At 48.7% G+C, this 24,277-nt stretch overlaps 1 protein-coding gene across 3 annotated transcripts in view; it reads right to left on the bottom strand.

Moving 5' to 3' along the window:
• Positions 1 to 24,277, bottom strand: part of DGKH (diacylglycerol kinase eta) — a 681,607-nt gene that overhangs the window by 264,762 nt on the left and 392,568 nt on the right. For all 3 annotated transcript variants that reach the window (XM_078657279.1, XM_078657278.1, XM_078657277.1), the window contains exons 7-8: positions 3,186 to 3,311; positions 2,544 to 2,646 (exon numbers count right to left, since the gene is read on the bottom strand). In XM_078657279.1, coding sequence (XP_078513405.1) covers positions 2,544 to 2,646; positions 3,186 to 3,311 — 229 coding nt within the window. The remainder of the gene's footprint in view (positions 1 to 2,543; positions 2,647 to 3,185; positions 3,312 to 24,277) is intronic.

Here is a 24,277-nt window from a genome sequence, read left to right as displayed (position 1 = left end):
CTTTACTCGTTTTTCTCATGGGTCAATATGTGTACAAACTTAAAAAGCCCAAAACCATATAAAGCCTAAACTGGCTGAAGATACCAATCATCTCACGGGGTTCCTTGGAAGCTATAGTTCTATGCAAGATACGACTGAAAATGTAAAATATGCATGGGATATTTTGCTTAATCAAAGATTTGAGAATGACACAGTAATTTGAATAACGCAACAGCTACAATCTGTGGTATATATTTTATTTTAACTTGAATTTGTAATATATTTGAACTTCCATTACAGTGATCTTAGTGCCCTTCTATAGAGTTCACACATTTGTTTCCTTAAACAAGGAGCGAGTGATAGTAAAGGGCATGTATATAGTTTCTTGATTCACAATGTACAACATTACGCAGCAGTGCAAAGAATGATAGCAACATTTATAAAAAAGCTGAAGAAAGAAAATTAGTTTTAGACAGGTTAAAGGTGAACTATCTTGGGTCATGACAACCGTAAAAAATCATTGTGTTGCCCAATTTGGTGCAAAACAAAAGCATCTAAAGAGAGACTTCCCACTTAGATGTAGATAAGCTTTAAAAAACCAAGGGATGAGAAACAAATGGCATGAGTGGGTTGGTATGGTGGAAGAAAAAGTGTGACAATTAAGGAGAATTAAGACTGCAGAACAACACAAAAACATTTAAAAAAGGACATAGTACAGGATTTGCAGCCACTTTACATTGGCAATAATGTTTGTATATTCATGAATTATTACCCACCCTCCTACAGTGGTTGTCTGCTTACCATCATGGTTTGCACACTATAACATACATACAATGGTGAATAATTGAAGGACTGGAGGACACCTAACAATATCAGAATAGTAGAATGGAATAGAATGGATGTAATAAAAGCTGTCAACTAAATATTATTCCTCTTTGTATATTGAAGTCAATAAAGAACCACTGTTTCTAACTGATACTTTAAAGATTAAGTGGTTTACTTTATAATAAAATAAAATTCTGAAAGTGGCATAATTGAATGGGCCAATTAGTTCATAGGAATTATGGAACTGGTTCAAATTGACTTGTAGGGTCTGGCAATAGTCATTAAAGCAATGTATGACTCTGCACAACAGAGTTTTCTTCTGGTTATATCTAGTAACAAAGGCTGAAAGTACAAAATCTTTATTCACTGGGCTCATTATTTTTCCCAACAAAAAGGATGAAATCAGACATATAAGATTCAAACAAGGTTACAGTAATAACACAAAGGCTGAATAGGCAATACAGAAGAGGGGATGATCAACAGTATGAAAAGGAACAGAAAGATTAAGGGGGACTGACTAGATATTGAGCTTAAAAAAAGATGTAAATCGACATTCCAGAAATTGAAACAAACATAGCAATACTGAAATAAAATGAAATATTAAAAATGAAAAAACAAGTGAAATGGTTTATAACAGTGGAACACAATAACTGATTTAAAAGTCTCGACCTCAGACATTGGTTAAAGAACACGGCCATACACAAGAAAAAGTGGATGACGTCTTAGGGTCCATGGATCATGCTGTAAGATTAGGATGAGACAAAGTGTAACAGTCGAGAATCCGTTACTCTTTGAGATAAGGATAAAGAAGTTCCTGCAGCAGTCTGGTAACAAATAGAAGATTAGTGAACGACTGTTATAAGAAAAGCTCTGAGCATATCAACCCTGAATACGAAAAAGTCAACATAATCCAGATCAAAGAGGTGCAAATATCAACTCTAAAGTACTAAATAACCTAAGAAAAAACTCCTAAGATGATTACATGGTCAATGGTGAATTAGAAAAGAAAATATTTTCCCTTTGCCAGAGTGTAAGACCCTGCATAAGACTGCTGTAAAGGTACAAACAAGACATTGAATGGTGGCCTATCCATGCGCCACCAACATTCTAATATAGTAATAGGTGATCATGATTAAATAAACAATTTGAGTCATTAATGTGCCTTCATTTTAGGTACCATTAATACATTCATGGGTGGGCAGCGATGATGACAGATGCCATGAAACTTGTCAGAATAGACTTAGTGAGATGACAGAAATTAGAAACTGATGACAGATGAGCCTATGGAGCAGTTGTGAGAGCAACAGGGGAAAGACAGAGTAGATTCAACTTGTGCAGATCAAAAAGTTATTGGGTATAACTAGAACCAAAGCATCAAGAGATAAGAAGTAACTAGATGGTGGAACCCATGTAGCCCTGATTAAGGGCAAAGATATTAGATCCAATGTACCTAACAAGATCTAGAGTCAGGGATGGTAAAAGCTAGCGCCCAGGGATAAAAAATGCTTAGTAAAGAATGGAAGAGCACAGGCAAGATGTATTTTATAGCAACTAGGGAGCAAGAAAGTGGAAAGATAGATTATAGAAGTACAGTCAAATCACTAAGGAATGGCTGCGGTGGGCCACTTGGGTAGTATGTATATTGCCTAAATAATGTTGCTTTAAACACTGACCAAAGCACTTCATTCTGTTGACAACCAATACACTACAGAGGAAATTAGTTTAGCATTATGACCTACCGTCTGAGTCTATGCTGTTCAGAGCAGTTGGAGGAATTATGGAAACTTTACATTGCCCAAGGGGACATTTTCGAGGATACATATCCTTGCAGGCAGTGTGCACCTAACAAAACAACAAAAACCTGTGTGAGCCAAAATGCTGAGAACCACTGACTCTACAATCACATTACTATATATGGTCCTATTATTAGGCATGCTTTACACAAACGAATTTGCATTGCATGAAGCCTTGAACAGATTGTGCCACTCTGGATCACGGCTCCATGAATATTTATACACATTTGAAAATCATACATTCATATAAGACCTACTAAAAATAACGTAATTGTAGTCCAAGTGGGCTAGTAATTTTGTCTTTTAGATTAACCTACCTATAATTCTATGGACAACTCACATTTGCACTGTGGGCTAATAATTCATAAGAGGTATTTAAAGCGATTTATAGTATTTTAATACTGGAAAGTGCATTACTACATCCAATTGTCATTTTGTACTGATGTCCATCACAGGAAAAATAGAAACACAGACTTAATTTAATACTATCAAAACAAAAAAAAGTTTGACATAAGAACATTTTAAAGAGAAGAGGAAGGGGAGACGAAAGCAGATAAAATATCTCTAATGAGGTGTCGCAAATCTTACCATAGCTTTACACCAAAGGCACCTCCAGTCTTGTAGACGAAGTACGCTACCACACGTCTTGTCACAGACCGCACATTTGGCACTGACGGGTAAATTGCCTTCCAGCCACTGGTGAGGCATTGCAATCTGTTGGGAGAATACAAGAGGAATGGTGAACAAAGGAGCAAAAATGTATATAAATTTGAAAATTGGTCTGATCCACTTAGGTCAATCAGCTCTATCGAGGAACTCCGCCCATGAGCAGGCTAATAGACTGCAAAAACACAATCTGTAGTCAGAGGATTGTTCCCTCCATCATGCTCTGTACGGATCTCTCTTTTACATACTCCGTCATCACACTTAAAATTACCTCAAAAAGTACTGAAACCGGCAGGCATGTATTACAATTTATATATAGCAAGCCAAGTCTGTAAGCAGCCGAGCATGGAGACCTAAATTATGTACCATGTGGGAGACAGATTTCTAAAATTATTTATGACAAAAAACGACTATCTTTCCTGAACTGTTATTTTTACCTAAATGGCAATAACTAAGTTCACAACCCTGTGTTGGCTTTCTTTAACTCATATCGAGCAGGTCAGTCGGAAAGCCCTAATAGACTCACAGCTCAACTTATGAATAATACCAACATAGAGCAACAAATGACACAACTATTGCTCTGCATATGAAATGGGTATAGCTGCATGTTTCGCAACTCAATCACTTCAACAGGCCCAAAATTCTTAATGCAGATCAGGATGGATTGATCTTTATTCTACACAACTGTGTTTTTCTCTCAGGAAACTGGACTTGGATTCAAATGCACCACAGTCCTCTCTCCACTCTGAAGCCTAGGGATGCCACCTAACTAGTACCACTGGTATCTTGATGTCATAGCCTGTACAGAATTTAGGAAAATCACCTAAAATAGCAAATCTAAATAGAAAGCAATTAAAAAATATGCTCTAGTGCTGCATTAGCAAATCTTGACTGACAAAGTGAACAAAAGCAAAAAAGTAATATTACAAATCAACACATATGATTTTGTTTAAAGTAATATTTACTATCATATCCGTACCTTTGCAGACTGTTAAAACAACAATAAGTTGCAGGTATTTTTCTATTGGAAAGGTGGCAACCCTTCTCATGTCTCAATCATGCTGCTCCAGCAAGCGCCATTGTCACATATGCAGCCTGATTAACAATGCAGTGTCTGAAACAAATGACCAATCACAATCGGGTTGCTTGAACCAATGGAGTTTGGCCATATACTCCTGGATGTACACTGTCATTTTTTTTTTTTGCCAAACAATTTTTATTGCAGGGTCATGTACGATATACAGTGCCATGTTCAGTATCTTATAGTACAGAGTCGCTGTTCGCGCATCACTTTCCAGATTTTTCGTACACAGCCTTCCAGCTCACATCCCGGAGGCAGGGCGGCGTAATTCTGTAATACAGTGCTCTCTGGACTGGGCTGTTCGCTGCTGTCAATATATAATGTTCTCCGCCCACTGCTTTTACCCTTTGTGTGTGCTGCGTCACACTGCTGTTCTAGTAAGGACGTACATGTTCCACTGCGGGACCCCCTTGTGCTGGACTCCCTTCCCCCCCCCTCCCCGCTCGGTGTCTGCGTCTGTGCTGGTGCAAGCATGTGTGCCTATACTGTGGGACTTCGGAGCTTTCGTGTTTTATTGTGTACGTGCCTCCTGCGGAAGTGCTGGGGATACGACCATCATTGTTGGGGTTGCCCTGTCCTCCGTCTCCTCCTCTCCCTCCTCGTCTATTGCGCTATCCCTTAGTGCCTGCACCAGTATTTCCCATGCCATTGCTGCTTCCTGTGCCTTTTCGTCTGAACTACGGCGGGCCAGTTGGTATCGTATCGTGCTCTCCGCTGTCGCCCATTTCAAGAATTCATTCAGCCACTTCCTAGGTGTCGGCCCCACCTTCGACTTCCACCCCTTGGTCAGCTCCCTCTTCGCTATGGGTAAGCCTATGTCTATGAATTTACTTGATAGTTTGTTCTTTTTCGTGTGAGGAAACCAATGTAAAATAGTGACCGCGCTGTCATAGTGTAATTCCCTTTCCGTTACTGCATTCAGGGTCTCCTCTATGTCCCCCCAATACTCTTGTATACAGGGGCAACCCCTCAACATATGTACTAGGTCCGCTCCTATTCGGTTACATCTGGGGCATGCTGCGTCCTCCACGTGAAAGTACGCTGTTATTTTACTCGGGGTGAGGTACGCTCTGTGGAGGATATAGAGGTGTATCAGTTGGAAACGCGCGTTCCTAGTGCTTTTTCTGGCTCTCCGCACCAGCTGGGACCATGTCGTGTCTGGGATTTCCAATTGCAGGTCCGCCTCCCATTTATTCTTGAGTGATGTAAGTGGTAGTAGGGTTTCCGTGTGCATTCTGCGGTAGAGGCATGTAACTGCTTTAAACGTTCCTGCCGCCATCATAGTATATTGGCACGCTAGCGTCGTCGCGGGCTCTATCAGGCGCCCCCCCCCAGTGCGCTTGTATGGCTCTCACCATCGCCGCATGGAGTAAGTAGTCTCCCCTCGGAAGGTCGTGCCGCTCCTGCAAAGCCTGGTATGGGGATAATACCCCGTCCTCATATAGGTCCCCTATCATCTGTAACCCTGCCTCTTCCCAGAGTCGTAGTCCCGACCAGTCCCCGCCGTGTGGGAGTGCCGTCACCATGCCCAGTGGGATTTCGGGTGCATACGGGTGTCCGGGCCCAGCTCGCTTTTGCGAGCGGTTCCAACACAATCGAAGGGTCCATTTCTCCTGGGAAAGCCCTCGTAGCAGTAATCTTTGTTGCAGGGTGATATACGCCAGGACATGGCGGGGGGTGCCATTCTCCCTTCCCTGTTCCGGGCCACGGTACACTCTCGCCACTTCCTGCGTGAAGAATTGCAATTGAGCTGCTAAGTAGTAGAGCTCAAAATCCAGACAGCTAGGCCCCCCTCATCCTTAGGGCGGGTGAGCGTCGCTAGTGCAATCCTGCGTCGACCTGTTCCCCATAAAAAGGACACCATCATCGATCTCAATTGTTTGAAGAGCGCTCCGGGTATCCATACGGGGAGGGTCCGGAAGAAATATAAGAGTCGCGGCAGGACTACCATTTTTAGAAGCGCAACCCGGCCCGCCGTCGAGAGGGGCAGAGTGGCCCAGAAGGACATGCAACCCCGCAAGGCACGGATGCAGCGACCTACGTTACCGTCTAGGAGGTCCGCCGGTTCATGGTATATGTGCACCCCCAGGTAACTCAGGCAGTGGGGTTCCCATCGGAGGGTCGGGCGAAGTGAAGGGCATTCCTTCCCCATCCGTAGAGGGAAGAGACAGGTTTTTGTCCAGTTTACCCGCAGTCCCGATATATCGCCAAAGCGCTCTAGTAGTCTCTCGGCGCCCTCCACAGTCTCTTCCGCATTGTCTAAAAAGAGGAGGAGGTCGTCCGCATATAAGGAGATGTAATGGAGTGCCCCTCTGAAGACTAGCCCGTTGTAGTATTCACCTCTTCTGGCCATAGCTGCAAGAGGTTCCACCGCAAGCGCAAACAGCAAGGGGCAAAGTGCACATCCCTGTCTGGTTCCCCGAGTCACCTCGTATTGGTCCGATATCAATGATCCGACCCTCACTCTGGCTTTCGCTGATGAGTAGAGCACCTTCGTCCACTTTATGTATCCCTCTCCCAGGCCAAACCCTTGCATCACTCTGTATAGGTAGTCCCATTCTAGGCTGTCAAAGGCCTTTTCTATGTCGACCGCCAATACCAGGGGGGCTCTCGCATCTGGCGGCAGAGTATCCACTAGTCTGAGTAGTCTACGAATGTTGTGCGTAGTGTTTCTTGTGGGTATAAAACCTGACTGGTCTGTATGGACCAGATCTTGCATATGGGTCAACAGTCTGGGGCCAGCACCGTGCTTAATATTTTATAATCAGTCGTTAACATGGATAACGGCCTATAGGATGCAGGGTCCGTGCTCTCTCTACGTGGTTTCAATAAAGGGATCATTATGGCTTCGCGCATTGATCGGGGGAGTCTGCCCTCTTCCTTGGCCTTGTTGTAGACCACTTGGAGTTTCGGGGCCAGTTGATCTAGGTATCTCCCGTAGAATTCAATGGGCAGCCCATCCATCCCCGGCGTTTTATTGCGTGCCATTCTCTTTACTGCCCCCCTTATTTCGGCCAGGTCAATTGGGCCTCCCAGGGCGTCAGCTTGTTCTTGCTCTAGGTGCGGGAGCCGCAAATCGATCAGAAAAGCGTCTATCGCCTCAGTGTGGTCTCCTAGCTCAGTTCTATACAACTTCTCCTAATATATCCTGAAACAGTCCAGTATTTCGGATTGTGTAGTATGGGTGTGACCGTCATTCCCCTGTAATGCTAGGATCGGTTGGCTATTCCTATTAGGGTTTCCAGCCAGGCCAAGAGTGTTCCAGTTTTGTCCCCTTCAGCTAGAGTCTTCGTTAAGTATGTCTTATAGTCAAAGCTACGAAGGCGCTCCACCTCTACTGCCACTGCCTCCCGCGCCTCACCCACTTTCCCCTGCAATTCAGGGTGGTTAGGTCGGTCTAGTTCCACTTCCCTCAGCCTTTTAATAATAATAATAATAATAGGGGCATTTGTAAAGCGCTGAGTTACGCACACCGGCGTGTCCCCGCGCTGACGGTGAGAGAAACAAAAAAACAGGGGCAAACAGTACTGGCAGGCCAAAGTTATCTGGTGTAGAGGTAGGTTTTTAACTTAGCTCGGAATCTCGTTTCTGCTTGTTCCAGGCGTAGGTCTACTGGGAGTTTGTTCCAGTGGTTGGGGGCCAGGTACCTAAAGGACCTGCCTCCCATCCGAGCTTTCTTTACCCTGGGAGTCCTCAGCAGTCCTCCGCCCGCAGATCTAAGCGCTCTAGGAGGTTCATAGGCTTCGATCAATTTCTGCAAAGGTCGGGGCGCCCTACCATACAAAATCCGATGACACGTGCAGAGAGCTTTATACTCAACTCTGCTCTTTACCGGAAGCCAGTGGAGTTTTCGTAGAGCCAGCTTCGAGGGCGCCCTTTTGGGCAGCCTAAGAATCAGGCATGCCGCCGCATTCTGCAGCACCCCAAGACGTGCAATGCTTTTACTCGGTGTCCCAAGGTACAGCAATTTCGCGTAGTCAAGCCTTGCGGTCACCAAGGCATGCACTAAGGTTTGACGCGCTTCCAATGGCAGAAGGTCTAAAACCTTCTTCATTCTCTTCAAGACCCCAAAACAGACTCCGACTACCCGATTGATCTGAGGCCCGAAGGTAAGAGCCGCATCGAACCACACACCAATATTTTTGGCCTCCTGACAGGGGGTGGGAGTAGGTCCAAGACAGGATGGCCACCAAGCTGACGACCAGGCCGACTGGGCTCTCGCTACCACCAGCACCTCTGTCTTCCTGCCGTTTAGCTTCAAGCAATTCGCGGCCATCCAATCGGCCAGATCTTTCATGCACGACTGGAAGCCATCCGCAGCAAGACAGGGCGCGTGCGACAGGGAGATGACCAGCTGCGTATCGTCAGCGTATGTTACCAATTGGGGGCCATAGCTCTCCACAATCGATGCAACGGGCGCCACCTATAGGTTAAAAAGGGTCGGGCTCAGGGACGAGCCCTGCGGCACGCCCTGACCGAACGGCACCCCTTTGGAATAGTGGTCGCCCTGCCGCACTCGAAAGCTCCTTCCTGTGAGGAAGTCCTGGATCCACCTCAACGCGGTGCCAGCGATGCCCCCTTTGCTCAGACACTGCAGCAAGGTGGAATGTGCTACAGTGTCGAACGCCGCGCTGAGGTCAAGCAGGATCAAGGCCATGGTTTGCCCCTCGTCTACGCCCTGTCTCAGTTGTTCTGTAGCCATGAGCAGGGCGGACTCTGTAGAGTGCCGCGGTCTGAAACCAAACTGCGTATCGTGAAGCAAACCCACCTCCTCTACATGCTTCATAATTTGGGTGTTCAAGACATTCTCCGCCACTTTGGACAGAAAAGGTAGGAGTGAGATGGGCCTCAGATTTTCCAACACCTCAAAGCCAATGTGAGGTTTCTTTCGGAGGGGGAGTACCACCGCCTGTTTCCACCCCTCAGGAAGTGTGCCAGATTCGAAGGAGATATCCAAGACGTGCCTTATGTAAGGCTCCAGGACACTCAAACTGTCCCCCAACCGTTTGGGAGACACCGGGTCCATAGGGGAGCCAGATTTTACCGAAAAGGCACGTCCTGACCAGCACCTCAGGAGGTGGTGTGGTGAAATTGGTAAATGAGCCTGGGATCTCCCTAGCCACAGATGTAGCTTCACACTCAACCCCTATAATAGGAGGATTGGGGAAGGTCGAGTAAATTTTCTCGACTTTGGTGGAAAAATAGTGAGCTATGCGGTCACATGTTTCAGGTGTTTTCCAGGTCTTCCACCAATGACTTGCGTACTCCGGCAAATTTCCCTATGCTGTGTCCTCTCACTACTATTTTAAATGCATCCCATTCTATAGCCCTGGATGAGGTGGTACCCCCGTTCTCCTCAAAGTATTGGGTGATCCGATCTCCCAGCTCAGCGCGGAAGGGCGGGTCATCCAATGTGTCCAGCCGCAGTCGCCATGTTGGGATTTTAGGTGGCTCAGTCATCCAATCCAGCGTCAGGAGGAGTGGATTATGGTCAGATAATGTGCGTGCTAAGTATTCAGTCCGGGCAACCGCAGCAAGTACCGCAGGGGAGCAGAGGAAGGAATCAAGGCGTACGTGCAGGTCATGTAGGCTAGAGAAGAATGAGTAATCCCGCTCAGTAGGGTGCTGCGCGCACCAGCTGTCTGTTAGGTCCCATGTTCCCTGCCATTCTGATCTGCACTGCGCCAACCGGTGTACTGGGGAAGTGCGTAGTGGTGGGTGTGATCTATCTAGTGTAACATCCTCTATGGAGTTGAAGTCCCCTCCCATCAGCACAGGACCTGTAAAGTAGCTGGCAAGTACCCTGGAAAGTCTCGCAAAATATGTTGCCTGATCCACATTCGGCACGTAGATGCTACTGAGCACTATGTGTCGGCCTCTAAGTAGTCCCTCAACTGCTACAAACCTCCTATCCGGGTTCTCTGTGTGCCTAGTCACCTGGAGGGGGATACCTGCTCCTACCCAAATTAATACTCCCCTAGCAAACGCAGAGTACGTAGTATAGAATAAATGGCCCCTCCACCTACGCTGGAGCGCTATTCCTTCTTTCTTGGGTCTCTTGTAGAATGCTATATGCACTCCTCTGCGAACTAGTCATGAGTGAATTTTGTGTCTCCTCGCCATAGTATTCAAGCCCCGCACATTCCAGGACACACATTTTAATGAACCTACATTAGCCATTGTCCCATTGGATGTAAAGTAGAACTCCAATTGTTTGCATCCAGACCACAGACTCGACCCCGTTCCCACCCATCCCCAACAGCCTCCCGACCCCCCCTCCCCGAACTGTTCCTAGAGTCACCCCAACCTCTCCAGGCCCTCCCCCCCCCAGAACAGGACCTAACTGCAAAAGAGTCACTCCCATCCAAACAATTGAGCAACGTGCTCACAGATCCTCTAATTCGTAGTCAATACTACGCTGGCCTTATGGGCCTCGGGGTGCGTTCGCTAGCCTCTGGAACCTTCAAATGCTGTCCCCTTACCCCCGCCCCGCAATATGCGTCATGACTTACATCCCTTCAGTCTTACAGCGGCCTGCTCCAGAGTTCTTAGTAGTTGCACTAAACATCTGCATCCCCACCAGGTACCCAGTCGAGGGTTCAGCTCCCGAAGATTTCCCCCGATGTCTGTGGTGTGACCTTCGGGCCTCTGGCTCCGCCCAGCTCCGACAGTTCAGTGTCCGAGCCCGTTCCCTGGCCCTCCGAGCCCGATTCCCTCTCCGATTGGGTCAGTGCCGAGCCCGATACTTCTTTTACCGCCTGCCGTGCTGCTCTACGTTCATCCGCTGTTTGAAAGTTCGTCGGCCTTCCGGAGCCCTGTCCGCGCCCCCGGTGTCGCCTCGATCGCCTGAGTGACTGTTCTTGGCGCTCCTCCTCAGCCCTAAACCGAGCCCCATCCGTGCCTGCTTTGTAGGTGTCCAACCAGGTCCATGCTTCTGCTGCTGTTGGGAAGAACAAGGCGTTCTCGTCTATCATTACCCGGAGTCTGGCCGGGAACAGCAGCGAGTATTGTATTCCTTCCGTGCGTAGTTCTTTTTTGATAGAAAGGAAGGAGGCGCGCTGTTTTTGGGTTTGGAATGTGTAGTCCGGGAACAGCGTTACCTTACTGTTGTCCACCTGAAAGGGACCCGCCTCTCTGGCTCGCTTCAACAGCCAGTCCCTGTCCTTGTAGTGAAGTAGCTTAATGACCACTGGGCGAGGCGGGAGACCTGGTTTCGGGAGTCTTGACGGCACTCGGTGCGCCCGCTCCCGAGTGAAGAAGGGGGAAAGGCCCTACGGGGCCACCACTGACTTGAGCCATTCGTGCAAGTAGCCCACCATGTCCGTTCCCTCTGTTTTTTCCGGAAGGCCCACGAGGCGCACGTTGTTTCGTCTACTGTGATTTTCAGCATCCTCAGCTCTCCTTTCCAGGGTGTGGATGCGGTCCAACGCCTCCGTGAGCCTTCCGTCCATCGATTTCTGTGCTGGCACGATGTCCTTTAGGGTGGCCTCCGCTTCCTTGACTCTGTCCGTTAATTTCGCGTGGTCAGCCCGTAGGAGCCCCAGCCGATACCTGCGCAATGTCGTGGTGTAAGGCCTCTTTTGTAGCAGCTATTGCCTCCAGGATCCTGTCCTGCATTTGTTGCAGTTCCGTTGCAGGCTGTGTGGAGTCTTCAGGCGTTTCGGAGGCAGGGCTCCCGTCCCCTTTAGGGCCTTTGGGCTTTCCCATTGCGCACCTGTGTCGTCAAGCTGTGCCCCCGGGGATATGCAGGGGTAAGCGACGCCTTCCGCAACAGGCCGTCCGCCGTGTGCCAACCAGGGATCTCCTCCTCCCCTTCCTCCGGTAGTTTGTTCGTGGAGCCGCTCCCGGTTCAAATGCCTTCTGCTCGGACCCCAATCGCAACCCTGGGACTGCTGTAACAAGACCAACCGGGGTTCTCCGTTTATAGCTAGTCACTGGTAGATAGTTGTAACGCCCCTACAAGCTGGCCTCTCCCCGGGGTGCTCGTACTATGCAGGTCGGCGGGCAGAGTAGGTCCCCGGTCACCCTCGTGGGGGTCACTGTTCGTCCTCAAATAAGTTATTACCTCGATCTCTGCTTCAGGCGCAGCACCGGCCCAGTCGCTCTCCGGTTGTTCCCGGCAACAGTCGCTGAGTTCCTAGCGTCTGGGATAGCACGTAGAGAACTGCTCTACACATCCGGGGTCAGACACGGTGGAAACGCACCTCCTAGGCAGGCAGCCAGGGCCCCAGCCGCCCTCCTAGTCTCGTTCGTAGGGGCGTTCGGCCCCAAAGCCCGGGAATCGATTTCAGGTCTCTGGTGGGGAAGGGCCTCCGCAAGGTCGCCTCCGCGCAGGGCGCCGCGTGCTGCGCGCCGGGTCACCAATGCACTGACTGGCTTCACTGCGTGGTCCGGTCTCCTCCAGCGCCGTCTTCAGATGAGGTCCAACGACTGAGTTGGGGCTGCAGGCACCGGCAAGGTAGGCCCCCAAGCCGAGGCACCGAACCCCACACCTCGCGGAAGCGGAGCTCTGCTATCTCCGCTCGTTCGCAGCGTCTCCCGCCGCCCGCCCAGCATTCGGGCCGGCGGGACTCTGTTGTCCAGCCACCGCTCGTCTCCGAGCCTCTTACAGAGCCACCTCCCACGTCTGGCCGGGCCCCGGGGCCGAAGTCGTTCCTGTCAGGACAGTAGGCCCCAAAGCCGGGGTGTGGATTTTCAGCCTCCCGGGTGGGGCGGAGCCTCTTTGGGTCTCCCCGCCGGTCGCGCCGCGGGCAGGGGCCGGCAGCGCGTCAGGTGGCCCCGGACTGCACAGCAGTATCCCGCCGCTCCACTGCAACTCAGCCAGGCGCCGGAGATGGAGCCCCTGGGATTGCTCGGCGTCCGACTACCTGGGAGCCGCCATCTTGTGTCCCGGCGGCCCGGGCGCTCCGCAGTGCTTGGCGCCCGCTGCAGGAGGCCCATCGGCTCAATACTCGAACCGGAGCAGGCCCGGGAGTTGCACTCGTGATCCACCCGGTTTACACGGGGATCCCGGGTCTCAGGCAGGATTTTTGGCGGATGGCCGGGCGGAGGGTCGGGAGCCTCGCTAGGCTGCGACCGTCCTCATCGGCTGCTAGCCACGCCCCCCCCTGGATGTACACTGTCATGCTTGGTTGTATCAGCATAGAACCTGTAATGGCAGGATCACAAGAGGCTGCTGCACTAGGAGGGAGTGTGTGTTTTGTGTGTGCTCATGAATGAGTGTATCTACGTGTGGAAGCATGCATGCACATCTATGTGTGAGTGCATCTGCTCCTAGCGTGATGTCAGATAACATCTTTTACCTCCTGACAAAGCAAGCGAAAACCATCTGTGGCATCCTGGGTGCCACCCCTGTGGCAGAATTAGTATTTACTGGAACACGGCTGCCACTTTTGGTATGATGGGGGTACTCCCGGCATAATGGTCACAATTCTTGGCAGACTGTTGGTTTTTATAACTTGCTGAGGAGCACCCATGGTTTCATTTTGATAACTCTAGGCAGACTGTTAATGTTTCTGGGAAGATGGAGCCAAACCCCGGTGCAACAGTTTTAATTTGTAGCAAGTCTCTACACTTCTAGCTTGGTGGAGGCCCCCTCAAGCATTAGGATGGCCATTCTGGAACTATGGTCATACCGGGAATAATGGTGTCAGTCACTGGGAAGAGGTTTTGTTTAAAGATAAACTGCCATTTTGCTATGCCTACTTCGTAACGATTCTTTGAAAGAATCATATGTCGACGTCGCTAAAATGGATAAGACACTTCTAGAAAATAATGAAAATCCGTGAAGATTGTCTAATCACAGAAATATAGCAAGCTTTACATACTGGAACGGTGCGCTGCGCACAGGATATACTGCAATACTTAGACACTTTAAACAGCATTTTATGTACCTTCGTTTAGTCTGTAAAAAAAAGTAATCGGTTTTAAAGAAAAACATGTACAAACAAGCATGTGCAATGCAATTGGTCTCACATTATTAAAGTTTGAGCTATTGGCATTGCTAAATAATGCAACACCAATAGCTCAAACTTTATACAATGCGAGACCTATTGCATTGCAAATGCTTGTTCTTTTGGCGATACAGGGCTTGTCTATGAGCCATCAAATGAAACAAACACAGACAACATAAAACCTGAAATGTGAACTTACCAAGAAACATGAACGAAGCATGGCATTGATAATGCCTGAAGATTATGCTAGTAATAGCATTTGATAAACCAAATTTCTTAAAATGTACCAAGGGTTCTTTGGTATCCTTTACGATATTTAAAAAAAAAAATTTCCATAGCCTAATCATTAGTTATTCTTGCACACTTGATTTATTATTCCATGATTTATCCACAATCTCACCCCAAGTTAGTGTTTCCCAACCAGGGCTTTAAGTGAGATAAAAAAAAACTGGGGGGGGCTCTCAAAGGGGCGTGGCCAGTGTAATTAAGGGGGTGGCTTAAAAACACGTACACTACAAATCTGTGCTTAGCATAGAATGCCGCCTGAATTGTATTTTGCTGTTTCTGTCACTGCTTCCAAATATATCATACAAGTAACATACCTACAACAAGTCAGGACTATTGGCTTTGTCAATGGTTGTTAGTTGCGTAAGATAAATAAGCATCAACTATGGCTTGTATACACTATTGGAAAAAACTTCCATTAAAGCCTTGGTGATCCAGAGAGAAAATGACTCTCTACAAGGCTCACCTAAAAAAGTGAACATGACGTCAAGCCATAACTTCTCCACTAGTGAGAACTGAGCAGTGTGAGCACGGGCACACGATGTTCCTGCTGTCACTGCAGTCCGGAAAAAATAGGCCGCCTGTGCCAGGGAACAAAACAGAACCCGATAGAGACCTGTTTCGAGCCCCCCTTTAAAAGACTGCTGGTGCTCAGACCCGGTGAGACCCGGTCCACTTAAAGCCCTGTTCCCAACGATGATAAAATGGAACCCAGGCTGGGGGAAACTGGCTGACTTTAGGCCGGCCTTGTCTACAGCCACCCAAAAGAACTAATGAACTGGGACTTCTAATCAATAGTAAATGATAGCAAAAGTGAAACCACAAGTACCAGAATGCTAAGAGCTGTTGTTTGAAAGACCAGGACTGGTTGAAAGGTACCTTCGTGACATCGGGTCAACTCACAGCTCTGCACCTGTGCCTGTTGCAGCCTTTGTATTTATTCTGCCTAAGGTGAGCTCGTCCTTCATTTCGACATAATTCAGAGCACGGCAGCTCCTGACCGACAGGCTCTGGCTGTTCTCATGGTTAATGAACAGAGCGTGGGGTTATTCGAAGTACCGGCTTGTGCATCTTTTTCCAGGAATTTCATTGTATGGTACGCGGTATAACCGCCAGGGACCCGTCAGGCCGGCTGCTCCCACCACTAGAAGAAATGTAAATTATGTATTTTGTAGGTTCACATACTGCGCATACCAGGACCAGCCAGGAACGAGCCCTGCCTGAGGAAGCGATTCGTGCCCAAAGAATGATAGCCAAGGAAGGATTTTTTTTCAAAGCTCGGCAAAGCCTTTAACAGAAATATTTTGCGCTGCAAATAACCCAACAAAGTTTATGAAACAAAAGAAGCAGGGACCCGTTGAATAAACAAGAGAAAGGACACTGAGAGCAATTTAAATTTTCAAACATTTGTCGCAGCCTGGCTGCATTGCATTAAATAGCTTTTCGGGGACTCATTTTCACAAAATCTGTTGGTGACTTTCCACAGAGATGCGGATGCTCACGTTTCAGTTCTGGGCAGGCCCGCAGGAAGCACGACCAGTACTGCTGCATTGCTCTACCACCGACCCTTCACCCGCCCGCCCCTCTCCACAGGTGGACGTGACGGTCAATCGTTCAATGGCCCATTCTGCAGCGGACTGCTGGGTTTCGGTAAAACACTCAAATGAGAGGTAGAAATATGTACAAGTATATGATGTGCTAAGGGCAAGTGCAAAGCACCCTGACAGGTCGCACAGCCTAAAGGAATCTAAATTAAACGAAACATACCGGACTGTAATGCTCCTTAATGTGGAAAGAATCCGAAAACTGTGAGTTAACACTATCATAGCACACCTTTGCTCAAGAGCTCTAATAAACTAGGAAGGTGGGCCCAGCAATGAAGAGATGCACAGGCAGGAGGGAAAGACGGGGTAGAGTCAGGGGCGGCAAGGGCAATGGGGACTAGCTGCACAGGAAGGAGGCATACCAGAGGGGTTCGGGAAAAGGGGAGTGGTAGTAGGAATAGGAGGAGTGACGACAGGAAGTTATAAAGCCTTAAGCTCAGTAGACGTTTTTTCCCCTAACATTCTCAGGCGCGAGAAAGTGTTTCACCACAGAGGAGCGGGGGGAGGGAGCGCGGCAGCCGAGGTGAACGCGTGCTGCTGCAAGTTCTAGCCACCGGTGGGAATGGGCGGAGCAAAGGCGGGAAATGTGCCCGTCTTTGCTCAATCACGTGTTAAAAAAAAAAACGAAAGCCAATGCCGGCCAGCGAAAGCTTGATCACACGCCCGAGCATGTGGTCAACTTTCTAAACCCCTTACAAGAGGTCTCGCGCTGCGTGAGTTATGCTGTGCACTGCAACGCTAGGCGCGAGACCTAGTAAAGGTAAAGGTTTGTGTCTGCAGGGCTGTTCGTTCTATTAGCATCATGTTTCTTTTTAGGTCTCGCCTTTTCCATTCTGAAGGAATGGGAAATGGCGAGAATTCAAGTGATCAAAATCCTCGTGAACCCCCCGCTTTTTTAGTGCGGTTTTCTTCGAGTTCACGTGGCCACAGGCACGTGCTTTTGGCCCATAAACTTTCATGGCCATCTGTTCCCCAATGTCCCTCCCACCTTTCCTTTGATCTTGCCGCGAGTTCTTACAGGCTAATGGCCCTCCCCCTCCCCCAGCACAGAGCGCGCATCGCTTGTTTTTTTTAGAGCGCTGTGCTCTCACAAGCACTACTTCCTACTTGTCTTTTTTTAACATTAAATAATGGCGGCCGCGCATCTTGTCATCATTTGTTACGCCTACATAATCAATTCTTTTTGTTTCAAACTGTTTCCCTTCTATTTACTTCCCTCCCACTGACCATTTGCTAAATATAATTATCTTGACGTTCCTATAGTTTATCCGAGTCATTCCTCTTTCCTATTTTATGTTTATACAAATGTTCTTTGTGCCTTGAAGTTCAGAGAACAGCTACAGAATATTTTCATGGTGTCCAAAATCTGCTTGTCTTTCCTTCCTTCCTTCCTTCTTCCAATCTCCATTTTATTTTCTTCTTTACTGCCTTTCTATTTTCCATCTTTTCTTGCATCCTTCATTATTTCATTCTTTGTTGCATTATTTCCTTCTTTCCTGCATTTTCTATTTTCTGCTTGTTTATTTTCTTCCAGCGGGCAGTCGCTTGCCCTTGGCTGCTTCTATAACATTGTCCGAGCTTAAATTAGGGCGCTGTCTGCCGGGACGCTTAGCCCTCTCTTTAAGTTTATGTCTTAAAAACATTCCACGCTCTGCCTCTGTCACATACTGCCCCCCGCCCATGCTGTGTGCTAAAAATCAACATTTCTGCCCTTCTCGCGCTGATAGTCTGCTCCATGCTAAGTGTCCCTCTCAACCCAAGTACTCTGCGCGCCACGCTGTCTCCTGCCCACGCTCTGCCTCTCAGTCACATGCTGCCTTCTCCGTTCCCCCAACATCGTCCATGCTGTGCACCCCATGGCACGCTCTGCTCCTTTCACATATTGCCTCTGATCCCCCACCCCCGTTCATACTATGTGCCCCTCTGACCCCACATCCTTGCTGCGTCCCACTCTGCCCACGCTCTGCCTCTGTCACATACTGCCCCCGCCCATGCTGTGCTCTAAAAATATGCATTTCTGCCCTTCTCGCTCTGATAGTCTGCCCCATGCTATATGTCCCTGTGTTCCCAAGTACGCTGCGTGCCACGCAAAAGTCAGTCTGGCCGTGGGGAATCCTAGCACTTCATCAGCCCTCCATTGATGTGGCCGCTCCTCTCCCCTCACCCCCCCCCCATCATCACACTTCAAAGGAATGCGCTCCGCTCCCCCGCCTCCCCCACAGCAATGCCGAGAGCTTGTTGTTTATAGTCTCCATTTACCACATGTTTGTTGTGGCTTTAGTTTAGGGATTACCATAGTAACACGTGTACCCCACTGGGATTTACAGGGTCTGTTGGCCACTCGCTCATTATGGCTCCGTCTAAGATGGATTCCCAGTCATGGTGTGCTAGACTGTGGCTTGAGGGCACCGTGAGCCTTGTGTTTAATTTTGCTTCATCTTAGATTTCCGTAGATATATGTATGCTGCGCTTTGGGTTTGCCTAGCTCTATCTTAAGCTCTTGCGGACTTTGTAGTGTGTTCATGAGGTTGTGCCGTAGAGCATGTTGTGTGTGTCTATGTCTTACAGACTGCTTCGTAGTCCAGCAGAAGGAACATTTGCTCTCCATGCAATGTGCTTATTGTCTATCTATGACAAATTGTGGGCAGATCTGATCAGGCCGATGTTCACAGCTCTGCTGCTGCAGTGTGTTCAGAGAGAGCACATCCAGTCTTCAGGTCTGTAACTAGTGACTAATTCCAGCCTTGGTCGGAGTAGAGAGTATACAAATGTCAAGATCGACTTGCTAGCGGCAATGATGTCTGCCCTGCCACCATTTACTTCGGACTCACACCCTCAATCACCCTCACTCACTCTCACACCCTCTCACCCTCACACCCTCACAACACTCTCACCCTAGCTCACCCTCACCCCCTCACTCACCCTCACCCTCATTCACCCTCACACACCCTCACCCACCCTCTCACCCTACTCGTTCACCCTCTCACCAACCCTCTCGCCCACCCTCTCACCTTCACCCTCACACGCCCTCACCCCCTCACACCGCCACACACCCTCAGAACGCACACACCCTCACACACCCCCTCACACCCCTCACCCTCTCCCTCACACCGCCACACCCCCTCAGAACCCACACCCCTCACCCTCACACACCCTCACCCTCTCACCCTCACACACCCTCACCCTCACACACCCTCACCCTCACACACCCTCACCCTCACACACCCTCACCCTCACACACCCTCACCCTCACACACCCTCACTCGCCCTCTCACCCTCACTCACCCTCACACCCTCTCACCCTCACACACCCTCTCACCCTCACACACCCTCTCACCCTCACACACCCTCTCACCCTCACACAACCTCACCCTCCCTCACCCTCACTTACCCTCACACACCCTCACATACCCTCACACACCCTCACACACCCTCACATACCCTCACATACCCTCACATACCCTCACATACCCTCACCTCACGCCTCACACTGCTGCACGCCTCACACTGCTGCACGCCTCACACTGCTGCACGCCTCACACTGCTGCACGCCTCACACTGCTGCACGCCTCACACTGCTGCACGCCTCACCCTGCTGCACGCCTCACCCTGCTGCACGCCTCACCCTGCTGCACGCCTCACCCTGCTGCACGCCTCACCCTGCTGCACGCCTCACCCTGCTGCACGCCTCACCCTGCTGCACGCCTCACCCTGCTTCACGCCACACACTGCTGCACGCCGCACACTGCTGCACGCCGCACACTGCTGCATGCTGCACACTGCTGCATTACTGTAAGCGCCGGACTAGGAAATGGAAGCAGACGGGTTTTTGTTGCTGATCTATTTATTTTAGAGAGCAGTGCATCAGTACATGTCTTTCGTGTAGATCCCCTACGGGGTGAACGGCTCCTCTCCCGGCGAGTCTTCCGGAGAACGCCCTCCTCTTTCCTTCTGACGGGGCTCCTCCTTCTGCTAGGCTCCGGAGGCTCCGTGGTGTCAGCTCTCGCCGATGACCGAGGGAACAAACAGAAATGAGGAAACGTAAATATTCAAGCTAAGCTGCTTTTCTTCACACTGGGACTGGGGAAAGTGAGGGACGTGCTAATAACCCCCAGGTGCCTTTTCACTCTACCTAGCGGGACGAGTGCACGGGAGTTTGAGTACAGGTGAGAACGGGAGGAGGTGGGGGGGCCCGGACCGATCTAGACAACGGGGAATTTAAGGCCGGCTTCGACCTTTCCTCCACCACCCCAGGAAGCGTTCACCACGCACCTCTGTTAGCCGTACCCCTCCTGGCGTACGGCTGGGCGGATCGTGGTGGTGGCCTCCGGGCTCAGCTGGTCCTGCTGATTGTTGTTCCGTTCTTCCGGAGATCTCCTCGGGTTCCGCTGGGTCTCGAGGCGTCGTTCTCTGTCCTCTGCTCTCGATCCTCTCAGGGTCTTGGACGCTCTCCTCGCTTCTCCACTCCTCTCCTCTCCGCCGCTCCTCCTCGCTGCTTCCCGCCTCTCCGCTCTCCTTCACACTGACCGCTCCTCCGGTGTAGTAACACACCTGTGGGCTGTCGATGTCGTCCTCAAGTACTGTACGAGGCTCCTCCTCCATCAGACTTCTTGTCCACTTAAAGGGCCCCCAGTCCTCTTCCTCTTCGTCGTCGCAGCTGTATCTCTCCGGTCCCGACCATACCGGGGGCTGCTGAGGCTGGGGAAAAAAGAGGGGGGGGTCGCATGTGATTACTTGAGGGCCCTCCTCGGGGCAGGTTGGCTGGCCCCGGTTACAATTACTCACACTGCTGCATGCTGCACACTACTGCACAACTCACACTGCTGCACGCCTCACACTGCTGCCACTGCTGCACGCCTCACACTGCTGCCACTGCTGCACGCCTCACACTGCTGCCACTGCTGCACACCTCACACTGCTGCACACCTCACAACAGCACCGCATCACTCTGGGACAGCACCGCATCACTCTGGGACAGCACCGCATCACTCTGGGACAGCACCGCATCACTCTGGGACAGCACCGCATCACTCTGGGACAGCACCGCATCACTCTGGGACAGCACCGCATCACTCTGGGACAGCACCGCATCACTCTGGGACACCACCGCATCACTCTGGGACACCACCGCATCACTCTGGGACACCACCGCATCACTCTGGGACACCACCGCATCACTCTGGGACAGCACCGCATCACTCTGGGACAGCACCGCATCACTCTGGGGCAGCACCGCATCACTCTGGGGCAGCACCGCATCACTCTGGGGCAGCACCGCATCACTCTGGGGCAGCACCGCATCACTCTGGGGCAGCACCGCATCACTCTGGGGCAGCACCGCATCACTCTGGGGCAGCACCGCATCACTCTGGGGCAGCACCGCATCACTCTGGGGCAGCACCGCATCACTCTGGGGCAGCACCGCATCACTCTGGGGCAGCACCGCATCACTCTGGGGCAGCACCGCATCACTCTGGGGCAGCACCGCATCACTCTGGGGCAGCACCACATCACTCTGGGGCAGCACCACATCACTCTGGGGCAGCACCACATCACTCTGGGGCAGCACCACATCACTCTGGGGCAGCACCACATCACTCTGGGGCAGCACCACATCACTCAGCCCAACCACATCACTCAGCACCACAACAGCACTGTCCTTGCTTGCTACCAACAACAATTGCCATAGCCAATAGGACTCGCATTAGGAAAGTGCAAGCTATTGGCTTTGTAAATAAAAATGCTATTAATTTATATATTTTCAAAGCCAACACATATTTAAAAAAAAAAATCATTTACAATACAAATAGCTCACACTTTCCTAATGCGAGACCTATTGCATTGCAAATGCTTGTTTATATCCTTGCCATTAGTTTCTTCTTTAAAAAGGAGCAGAGCAATGTTTTAAAATTAAACCAGGAACAGAGCTGCAAGGGCCAGGGAATCGAGAGATAAAGGAACAATGGAGGAGTCTCACCATCAAACTATCCACTCTGACATTTTAAAGACCAACATAAACGATTAGCAATAATAGTAGACTGGAACTGGCCTAAAGTAATGCAACTACTTTAACCCAATCTTCTTATTTCTATTTTCATGACTCTCAGAAGAAGACATCTTCCTTGGTCTCGTTTATTGTGACCAATAATTTGGCTCCGATAAAGTATTCAACAAAACGTAAGTGTGATAATATGGAACACAAGATAGACACACATCATAAGCTATTATCCTCTGATGGTCTGGAACAAATATTAGTATCAACTTTAGATTACTTTATTGGTTTTAAAAATGTTTGCTTTGTAGTCATTAATACATATATATATATATATATATATATATATATATATATATATATATATATCACCTTAGCTGGTTTTATAATTTAACTACTTAGAGGAAAAGATCAGAATTGAAAAGCATGTTAAAATAAAATAAACGTCCAACTGCATGGATGCAATTGGTAGAATACATTCGCATGATGCACTGTCACTAACATTTCTGATATTTAAACAATTGACTCAGATACTGACTGCTGTTTTAATACTCGTTTCATAAGAGAGACTGTTTCTAGAGGGCAAGGCAAAATTAGGTACCCAATAACTTCGCTTAATGTGCAAGAATGCATATATCTGCAGACTGCAAAATGTCGGAAAGACATAATTTACACCCATATCAATTCCAGTCCAACTCGTAGTTCAAATCATGTGCTTTAAGGTCACCTTCACAAGGATTTACACAGCCCCCTTCTTACAAAATATGTCATCGACCAAGTAATTTATCTCCGTTTGGATAAATCTGTCACATAAAAGTATGACCTCGAAAAGAGCAATTGGACAACATGAAGGTCATAAGCTAGGAATAGAGTTAATATAATCGCCATCAAATATAATCGCCATCAGCAAAGTAAATCAAGCTTCATTTCTAGTGGAAGATGTCATCAGGTTTGATGCAAGCTCACCAAATTGAAGGTTTCTAGGAAAAGGATTGTTAATATTCTGACTGGGTTGTTAAAGGATGGTCATTTGGTATTTTGCAACTAGATAATGTATACAAACTCCTCCATCATTAATCAAAAAAGTTCAAAAACAAGAAACGGGGAATATGGAGCATGCATCTCCTATAGTATGGATTGACTTCCCCTTGGAGTGAAGAAAAGAGTTGGTCTTAACGTGCACATTCATGCTTGTATTGGTACGGATTGGAAGGAAAAAGACAGTCACCTTTGTTTTCATTCAAAATATCTCATGAGACGTCGTAATGAATGGAATGAGCTGCAAGTTCTGATTTCAAGTTTTAAAAAAGACTTCTAAAGGACTGCTCCAGCAACTGAGAGGACAGTCACAGTTACATTTTGAATCTTTTCTCCAAATGCCCTGCCTCATTCGCTGTATCCCTTGATACTATGAAATATAACACATTTTATGAATCAAACTAGTTCAAAGGGGACTTAGCAGAGAGTAATACATTAATAACCTACAGCATAAAAAGACCTACAGTGAAAATATTATTAAAAATATTCTGAACAAAAAAAAATCTAAAACTAACTTTGTGAGACGGGGGAGCTGCCAATGTCACATTAAGATAACAAGCATTTGCAATGCAATAGGTCTCACAGTTGTGAGAGTTTGAGCTATTGGCATTGTAAATGGCAATGCCTTTTAATTACATGTTGGTTTTTAAAACATAAATGAAAGGCATTGTCATTTACAATGCCAATAGCTTCAACTCTCGCAAAAGCGAGACCTATTGCATTGCAGATGCTCGTTATCTTATGCGACTAATAACCATTGACAAAGCCAATAGTCCTTACTTTTTGTATGTATGAGGTTACTTGTTGTATCACACATCTGGATGAAATGACAGAAACAGCCTAATACAAATCGGGCGGCACACTATCCTAAACACAGATTTTTAGCATGTTTTAAAGCCACGCCCCTAATTACACTGGCAACGCCCCTTTGAGAGACCCCCCCAGTTTTTTCATCCCACTTAAAGCCCTGAGCCTTCCGTATTGCAAACGTCCTGGTGAGCGTTTCTGCTGCCATTTGTCTGTGAGGCGCCGCCCTGCTGCCCTGACTTTCCCGCCTCTAG

Source organism: Lissotriton helveticus, chromosome 8, assembly GCF_964261635.1.
Source record: "Lissotriton helveticus chromosome 8, aLisHel1.1, whole genome shotgun sequence".
NCBI classification, from domain to species: Eukaryota; Metazoa; Chordata; class Amphibia; order Caudata; family Salamandridae; genus Lissotriton; species Lissotriton helveticus.
This window is presented reverse-complemented; position numbering and strand designations above follow the sequence as displayed.